Raw genomic sequence first — 10,196 nt, 5'->3', positions numbered from 1 at the left:
CCAGGGGTCATAATGTAAAACTTATACGGTACCAATTTTGATGCACCAGATGCGCATTTCGACAAATATTGTCTCTTCAGTGATGCTCAACCGAAATGTTTGAAATCCGAAATAACTATGAAGTTTTAGATCTAAATATAGCCAAAAACAGCGTGCCAAACAAGTGGAGCCAAATTCGTCCAAGGATAAGAGCTATGCATGAGGGAGATAATCCTTAATTTTGAAATGAATTTCTAAATTTTATAACAGCAATTAAATATACATCCGTATTTTCAAGCTAGTAACGAAGTACTTAGCTACTGGGTTGTAGAGACCCTCGGGGACTAACAGTCCACCAGCAGAGGCCTCGACCTAGGGGTCATAATGTAAAACTTATACGGTACCAATTTTGATGCACCAGATGCGCATTTCGACAAATAATGTCTCTTCAGTGATGCTCATATAAAAAGGCCCCATTATGTCTAGCTGATGCAACCTGTGTAATAAGGCAAAGTGTAAAACATTGTCAAAGGATTTATAAAAATCAATGAAGTAAACGTTCAATTTGGATTTATTATTTGTATGTTTTTGGATTCTGAATACAAACATGTGGTCACTTAGTTCTGGATTTTGGTTGAAAGCTATTTTGAACCTTATTAATAATATTGTTGGATTCCAAGTAATTTTGTAACCTGGTATTCAATGTCCTATTAAATACTTTGGATAAACAAGAAAGTTTTGTTATTCCTCTCTAATCTGAGGGGTCATATGGATTATCATTCTTATGAATTGGTATTCAATGTCCTATTAAATACTTTGGATAAACAAGAAAGTTTTGTTATTCCTCTCTAATCTGAGGGGTCATATGGATTATCATTCTTATGAATTGGTTTAACCCCTTCTCTACCGTACCGGTCAATTTGACCGGTGGCGCGTAAAAACAAGACTAAGCAAAAAGAGTGCCTCTAAATCTTTGAAACTACGTCCATAAGATATATGATCTATATATCATATTTTTGGAAATTTTCTCTATTTTTTAACTATGTAAATTTTAATTAAGTAAATAAAGCCATTAAATCAATAAAAGCATTTAAAGTGAAAGATGGCTTCGTCTAAATATGACGCAACGCTTTGTCGCAAGGTCATTTTCCCCCTCGATACCATTTTTTTTATTGTCCCTCTGAATGCAATATTTTTTATATTTTTGAAAAGCATATATTCCCTGCCTTCAGTGTATATAAAAATTATTTATAATGCCCGGCAATGTAATAAGAAAGTAGCAATTGTTTGCACACATACGTGTTCTTACGCTTTAATTTCTCAATTTTAAAACAGATCGGCGTTTTACCTATATTCGTATATTGAAATAGGGAAAAGTAAATACAGCCTGTAAAAGTAGAGGGAATTTCCTTTTTTATGAACCCTTATTCGTGTTATAATTCTCGGTAGTTTTTATACAACGATAAAATGAAATTGGGACATGCGGTGCGGTTTTTATCAAAATTACTGACAAAATGACGTCGATGAATCCGATTGACCCGCGTCGCACAATAAGGTAGTGTAAAATATGTGTATTGACCTCTATTGGTTACTTGCTTTTGATACACTAAATCAATATACACACATGTATGAAATAATTACCCTGGTATTCTCTGCTTTAAAAAAAAACCCAATAAAACCATTATTGATACAAGTAGATCTATATATCAGAACTTTACACAAACCATTTGTAAGTTCATGAAACACATATTGAGAATGTATCGGTAGAGTACGTATACATTAAAAAAAAAATACATCAGATTTAGATATAAATATCATGTAACATTTTTCGGTACAGCTATATTTTTTTTCTGCCAAACAAAGAAAAAAATTAACAAGTCCGACGCTTTTTTCCGTGATCCGGATCCGGGGTTTACTGAGTGTGCAGGAGTAACACGTGTTTCCGTTTGACTGAAAACAACACAGCGAACGCTAAGATTGCCATAATTTGTCGTTTCGTGAAAGAAAGTATCTATATGTATGATATCTACACCAAGTATGCAACATACAACTCTTTATTAAGAGCTGAACATATATGATTTAATGTGTTCAATTTGTCCGGGCCCGGCATTCATGGGCGCTCGTGTGCTGATTTTCTATGTTGATCAAAATCTTATCTTTCTATTTCCTCAAAAAAATTCAAACATGAATAATTAGGAAAAATCATATTGTGATGATATAATTCATTATCATAATTTGAGTTATTTTTTTCATATTGTAGCAAAAACGAAATGCGGGGGGGGGGGGGGGGGGTCGATTTTCGAAAGGCTAATAGAAAAATCATGGTTCCCTTTTACATTGTATCTAAGTACATGCATTTTATACCCATGTAGTTAATCATATATGACAATAAATCACATGTTATCCATACCTGCTGGTGCTGGTGTGGCAGGTGTGCTGTTAGTATTAGAATGCTCTAGGCCTATCGTTGAAATGATTATGTCCTATGGAACCGAGGCCTTTACTGAGACATAGTTTGATTATTCAAAACCAGTGTGCTATGAGATGATGAGCAAGTGCCCCATCTTGCCTAGATTTCTCTAATTTTGACTAAATATATCTCCTATTTAGTCTTTTGTACTATTTTTTATCATTTTTTTATGAGGTGAAATTAATAAAATGACGCAAATTTTAATAGTTTTTGAAAAAAAATTAACTTCTCCCAATAAAGTAATTCAAGAAATCAATAGATTTTGTCATTTATTTCTCCGGGAGTGGAAGAAATTATTGCTTCTTACATTCTTTAGTACATTTTTCTGAGCACAATACCACGATTTACTTTAATTTTGAAAAGTTTAAGGGGGGGGGGGGCTGCATCCCCCTTAAAGCCGCCACTATGCATCTCTATTTGTAAATGAATTGACCAATACTTCCAAGCGAAGCTATCCACTGCTTCCTTGAAGCTTACATTGCTTTAAAGCTTAGATCAGGAATGTTTAATTGTAATTATTTTTTCATCTTTAAAAGGGGTATTGGAATCCCAGTCCTCAGTGGGAAGTTCCCAGTTATCTTCCGCTTGCGAGGATCCATTGGCAAATCCAAACATGCATTGGAAGGATGCTAATGTAGAGGACACAGGGGCACCGGATCCAAGAACTGTGGCTTTTCACCCGGAACGACAACCTGGCATTCAGATGGGACGACTCTTGAGGTTGTGTATAGGGTGAAACCCATTGTTGCATTACTAGATATCACATAAATGTACATGCGAAACATAGAAGATACAAAAACATATCATGTTCCCCAAACGGAGTTTGGGAACATATTGGTTTTACTCTGTTTCTTAGTATTATTATTCCTTCTTCTTGTGACTTTTTTGTCTACGTGCCAAATATCTACAGATCGGTGTAATAAAAATTGCAAATGCACATGCGCATGCACGTGCATTGTCGTTTGAAGGTTCATTTCTTTGAATGACCATGACTTTCTTTGTTTTTCAACAGAATCTTTTGAAACTTAGGTTAAAAATTTATCTTGATGTTCTTAACTCAAATCTATAGTCAAAATTACTTTCCAGCACGTGCATGCACGTGTGCTAAATTCTGATTGGTCGATTTTCAAATCACCATAACTTTTTTATATTAAATGATGGAAACAATATGAAATTTATACTGTAAGTATATCGATCAAATACCTATTGAATAGCATCAACAAAAATAATGTGTCTTACTTACGCGCACATGCATTGATTTTGGTCCTCGTAGTTTTGAGTTGCTATTAATTTCTCATTTTTCATTGAACTGTTGTGAAACTTCTGTTGTAGTCATACATGTATATTTAGACTTGAAATACATCAACATGGTCAAATTACTCAACAGCACGTGCGTGCATGTGCACATAATTTTTAGATGTCTATAACTGATTTGTTTTAGCATGAAATAGGGAATGACGACTAATACTAATTTTATTTGGAATTTTCTTTTAGATATGGGGCCAGATTGTTCAGAGAACCAGTAGATTTTTTGAAGCTGTTTTTGACGGAAGCTTTGGTTTTTTCCATCTGTGTTGCCACCAACTATTATGCTGAGATGGCCATATCTAGAGGGGAAAGATTGTCGTATGCTTCCCAAGGAAGTTGGCAGCCTCTCACTGAAGAGGAACTGTATAGGTATTAATAGTTCTAAAGTACCAGTATTGTTGCAATGATTTTCAGGTTGAAGTGAATTATAATTTGCATTGCAATAAAATTACCCTCTACCACAATTAATCTGGCTATACATCTTACTTGTTCATATGATGTGTACTGCAATTACCTCTGATAAAATTTTATCATAAGTTTATAAATGTATAATCTTCAGAAAGAGTTGATTATAGGAAACATTTACACAGCCAATTGCGTATTCAATTATTTTCATGCTAAGTAAACTTACTTTTGATAACTACTTTTTGTTTCAGATTTTTGGGCATTATCTTATATATGTCTGTCGTAAAGTTCCAGTCGATAGATAGGTATTGGTCAACGCATGCCCTATATCGGAACAACCCAGTACCAGGAATTATGTCTAGAAATAGATTCCAGGCTATTTTGTCCTTCTTACAAGTAACTCCACCAGCTGATATCAACAAAGGTTTCTACTACTGTTTTTATTGCACAATTTATGAAATGTTCAGTTATAATATTTGCATGTGCGGGATTTATGTGAATAATTCGTTATATATTATATGATGAGATTCATGCATAAACTAAAAGGCAAATATATAAATTGGTAACATTTCTTTTCGAAAATGTATCGGCAAAAAAATTTATATGGCATATAGTTTTTGGTCTGTCTGTTTGTCTATGCTAAAAACCACAGCTTTTGAATGGGTAATAATTTTACATTTGTATGCATTTGGAAAGAACTTTCCGGTGTTACCAAATGTTTATACTTTGTGACTTTAACTTTGCTGATATTAAAAGGCATTGGTGTTTGTCAAATGCATTTACATTTATTGCATTTTATATTTAATATATTGTATATCATTTCTAATGATTTCTTGTACAGTAAAGCACGTATTACAATGCTATGTTTTATTTTTTATTTCATCAGCTGAGAAGTTAACACGCATACAGTCATTGGTTGATCATGTTTGTGAGAAATCGAAGGAATTATACCAGCCTTACAGGGAAATAGCGGTAGATGAGAGAATGGTCGCCTCTAAGCATAAGTTCTCGGGCATTCGTCAGTTCATTAAAGACAAACCTGTTCGCTTTGGAATAAAGCTTTGGGTTGTAGCATGTAATATGTCTGGCTATACATACAACTTTTTTGTCTATCTTGGTAAAAATAATACTATTTTTGCAGATAAAACAAAGGGTATTGGATTTAATGTCACTATTACATTGTGTAAACCTCTTTTTGATCAAGGATATAGGTTGTTTACTGATTGTTTTTATACATCTATAGCTCTTGGCAAAGAATTACTTGCTAGGAAAATTTACCTTATTGGTGTACTGAAATCTAATAGCTTGTCTATACCTGATGAACTTAGAAATGTGAAAATGTGGGAAAGAGTAGCCACTAGAGGTGATTTTAGATGGCACAGAATTGATGAATTTGTATTTGTGCAATGGAAAGATTGTAAGGTAGTTACTTTTATGTCGCCATTACACCATGGCTCAGCTACAACTGTTTGTGAACGCACCATGAAATCTAGCTGCAATAATGTAGCCCTCTCTGATTTTTTTTTTTTTTTTTTTTTTTTTAGGGAGAGGGCTACAACTCCTTAGGATCTCCGTAATGGTGCAAATGCGGGAGTGATTCACTCCCGCAACATTTGCGCTCATTCTAAACATTTCCTGACTTTCTTTACGTAAATAAAATGATATAATATGTTTCTTAGTCAATATATAAATTTACAACCTGCAACTTTAGATTTGTGAGGCTCTATTGTACCGTTTTCAACAATTTCGATAAATTCCAATTTCTCGATTCATATTTGTGCGCCATGTTTGATGTACTGAAGTTTCAACTTCCGGTTGTCAAGTCATTTGCATATGCCATATAAGGTAGTATTTACATCAATGGACAAGTATGGAGGCGAAAGCTATTTCGTCGGTATTGAAAAGGTTTGAATTGAATATCAAGTTAAAAACCGAACAGCAGAGTGTAAATTCTTTCTGCAGCAATATGATTTTCCTTTCTTTGTCGAAGTGGCTCGAGTAACTACATTTTCGCGCTGATTGTCAATGTTTAGGCTTTTCATTAGATCCACCTACGAGATCTCGCGATAACAAGCATGGCGGAGCAGACGAAGAATTTTGCATGCTGTACATTATATTTAATGAAAAACACCTTTATTAGACATGCCCGAGCACAAAGTTGGTACTCCTTTTGGTGTAAACAACATTTGGGACTAATACACAGAGTTTATTGTCGGCTATTCATAAAATTATTTTGCACCATTACGGAGATCCTATGGAATTGTAGCCCTATCCCGAAAACGTCAGAATAAAAAAAATTGGATAGGGCTACATTATTGCAGCTACATGAAATCTAGATTAACTTGGAACAAAAAAGGACTTGTACAACCTGTAGTTGCTAATGATTACAATAAATGTATGGGAGCTGTAGATCTTTCAAACCAGTTTACAAGTAAATATCCGTCTTATATTAGAGCACAGTATCATTGGTGGAAAGTTCTGTTTTTTCATTTGCTTGATATCATGGTTGTTAATTCTTATATTATTTTTGAAGAATTTAGAAAATTACATGCCAATCAGTTTACAAATTGTTCTTCTGTATATGGACAACTTGAATTCCGCGAATCACTTGCCATGTCACTGATGGGTTTAAATGAAAAGTGTGTATCAAAAGAAAGTCCTATTGCATGTATACCTGAATTTTTAGATAAAAGGAAAGACTGTACATTTTGTAATGCTGAGGCAATTTTTATGAATGAGAAGGTTCCAAGTTATAAGACATCTGTATTTTGTGTATCATGTCAAGTTCCTCTTTGTTTATCAAATGACAGAAATTGTTTTAAAAAATGGCACAGTAAAGAAGGGGAAGATGTTAGAAATTGTGCAAATTTGTCATGTAAAAAGAGAAAATTATGAATATACTGTGTTCTCAATGCATATTTTTTTCTGATGTCAGAGGTATCACAAGTGAATGTAATGCAATACACATAAAATGTGTGTAGTTCTTAAAATCTGGAATATTTTACTGCATGTACATTTTTGTTTCAATATGTTAAATGGCTTGTGTAATTAACCACCAGAGGTTTTAAAAGGTTGTATATAATAAGCACATTCTTGTTAAACATGATGCAAGTGCAGTTAGATATAGTGATTCAAAGCAAGTACATGTACATGTACTTGAACATTCCTACGTGGAGAGGAAAAACGGGTAGTACTTTATGATAACATTTGTTACGGTGTTGTTGCTTAGCAACCAAATATATCTGATGTAAAAAAAAAAATCAAATTATTTTGAATGAACAGTTAAAGATCTTTAGTTTTGATGTTGCAGTATTCTATCTAGTGGAAGATATTCACAGAACATCATATTGTTAAAAAACGATGTCAATGTACATTACGTACAACTTTTGAATTTATGACCTTTGACCTTAATTATCTCCCATGTGTTCATAATGTTTGTTAAAAAAAATTTAAAATCATTAAGATCTGCCTACATATTATATTTTCAAAATAATGTGGCATTTACTAATAACCATGATATGCAATTATGTTTAAATTGTATCAAATGGCTGCAGAAAGGCAAATTTTGGTCAAAATTGCACTGCGAGTGTTGTTACTTAGCAACCAAAAATATTTATATGTCAATAAAATTAATTAATTTGATTGTAATGTTGTAGTATTTTAAAAGGCACATCAGCTCATACATTTAGAATTTCCTATTTTTGGTTCTAATCTAGTGAGAGGGGTCATGATATATATATTTCTGGAAAAAAATGTTTGAAAAATCTGCACTTATTTGACCTTTGACCCTGTAGACCTCTTTAAGGTCATGGAATATCCTGACAACATTTTTAGAAAATTGTTCTCCGTCCAATTGTGAACAAAATTATATGTCATATGCCTACATCAAATGAAGGCACATATTGATTTAAATCGATTTAAAAGACACTGTCATCTTGTCTTTAAAAACCTCTAAAAAGTACCGGTAGAGAAAGGGTTAATAAAGCCTGCTTTCCATTCCTTTCGGTATTTGCTAGAGGATAAGATAACATTGGATAATTTTAGCACATGTGGTAAAATATGATGTACACTGGTTTTTAATATTTCATTTTAATGTCATCCAATCCAGCTGATTTATTATTTTAAAGATGCGTTATTGCATCAATGACTTACTTTTCTTAAATGGTATAGTCTAAAGAAGTAAATGTTTGATATTTCTCTGATTTAGCAAGGCGGGCTTCAAAATATTTATTTTGAGTACTAAATTTGGTACCAATACTGAATAGTGTGGAAAAATGATTTACCCACTTTTTACTAGATACATGTACCTTAATGGACTGGTCATGGGTTCGCTGTTCTGCCTTCAAATCTTTCAAAAGTTTCCAGTATGCATTTGAGTCAATTTCATACAGGGAATCAAGCTTGTGATTGTTGTTCTAAAGTTTCTGTATTTTTGTTTGCAACATCGATTATATAGCTTAAGGAATCTGAAGAAGAAGCTCTTATAATTGGGTCACTTGGAAAGTTTGAATACATTTTGCTTTTCCTTATTACATGTAGTTCTGAACGCATACGGGCAAGATCCTTGTCATACCATTTATCATTAGGGGGTTTATTATATTTAGTTTTTTACTTGATTTAATCTATAGTGAATGCTTACAAGCACCATATAACACGTTATTAAAGTTTCCCAATAGTTCGTCTGTAATTGAGGTTAAACTCATAGAAATACATACCTTTTGTTACACATTCATCAAATCGTAACATTTTGTCTTTAACCTCCGAGCTATCACATGTTTTTAAAAATATTTCAGAGCTTTTGTTCCATACAATTTGTACAATGACCTTAATTGGGAGCAACAATTTCTTCAAATAAACAATTAATATGAATTGTAATATGATCAGGAAGAACTGTTATGTGATAATGTATATAGAAGTATAACTTGTTCACTTTTGCTTCTTAGTTAGATATTTTATTGAAAATAGATATCAAAGGCAAATTAACAACTCAACTTTATGACAAACGGGACGATTTCAGTTTTGCCATCGTCAACTTCCCATATTAATTAAAGAATCCGCCTGATAGATAAAACCAAAAAACTGGCTGTAATAACAGTCCATGACTCATTGCAGTGAATAACAGACACAAGCAACGTTTACCAATTTATTCATATAACAGCAATGACACATTCGGGATATACTGAAATGGACAATATCGGCCGCATGTGACAATTTTGTGGGGTAACTGGGGAGTCGCCCAGTGAGCCACTTTAACTTACATGTAACTTGTAAGGGGTACACTGGGGGGCCCGAGTAAAACATTCAGTGCCCAGATCTGAACGGACGCCAGCGTTCTAAGGAGGTAAGTGAGACCCGCCCTTCTCACCCTGTCTCCTGCAGTGCTACCTGGTATGTACATTATCATGTTGGACATAAGCCCCAAACATGCATCAGACTGTAGCATCCCCTCACTGAAGTGAGGTGGATGTGGGCCCAACCGTCCCCGGTGGTGGCCCCACTATTAGTTTACTTGTTTTAACTTGTACGACTTTTAGTACTGTAAATTGCCCCCTGCTTTAGAAGCAGGTGGGGGAAACAACCAGGTTTTGGAGCAGAAACAGTCATCACATACCATTACCAACTCCCCAGTCCCCCCCCCCCCCCTTAAACATGCGACAGTCTAATTAATTAGACTCAAATACACTGTATCAACAATTTGCCTTAATATTAAAAATTCCCCCTTAACATTTAAAAAGTTGTTATTAAGGCACTCCATCCCGAATGGCAATGCAGTCACACTTGGTGTGGTCCAGGCTTTACCATTTACTTTATCCAGGTAACCTGTTGGAAGTCTTCGTCTGTTGCGAAACCTATGAAAGAGAAGGAAACAGCAGAACCAAAAGGAAAGAACATGTATATACAAATTAAAATTGGGGGAGGGTGGGTGGGTGCTTCGGTTGGAAAAAATGTAATGAATGGGTTCGATCACAGGGAGTACCGAGTGTGACGTACTGCATACGAATTAACTTGTACCATCTAGCCGCTAAAGTCACGT

General features: G+C 34.2%; 1 protein-coding gene across 1 annotated transcript; it reads left to right on the top strand.

Annotated features, from left to right (window-relative positions):
* Positions 1-2,845: 2,845 nt before the first annotated feature.
* LOC125679001 (piggyBac transposable element-derived protein 4-like) lies at positions 2,846-7,802 on the top strand. Its single transcript, XM_048917852.2, has 4 exons — positions 2,846-3,169; positions 3,944-4,126; positions 4,414-4,586; positions 5,049-7,802. The coding sequence occupies exons 1-4, from the start codon at positions 3,063-3,065 to the stop codon at positions 5,726-5,728; spliced, it is 1,143 nt and encodes a 380-aa protein (XP_048773809.2). The 5' UTR covers positions 2,846-3,062; the 3' UTR covers positions 5,729-7,802.
* The last annotated feature ends 2,394 nt before the right edge of the window (positions 7,803-10,196 follow it).

The sequence above is a fragment of the Ostrea edulis genome, chromosome 2 (assembly GCF_947568905.1).
Source record: "Ostrea edulis chromosome 2, xbOstEdul1.1, whole genome shotgun sequence".
In the NCBI taxonomy this organism is placed as follows: Eukaryota; Metazoa; Mollusca; class Bivalvia; order Ostreida; family Ostreidae; genus Ostrea; species Ostrea edulis.
This window is presented reverse-complemented; position numbering and strand designations above follow the sequence as displayed.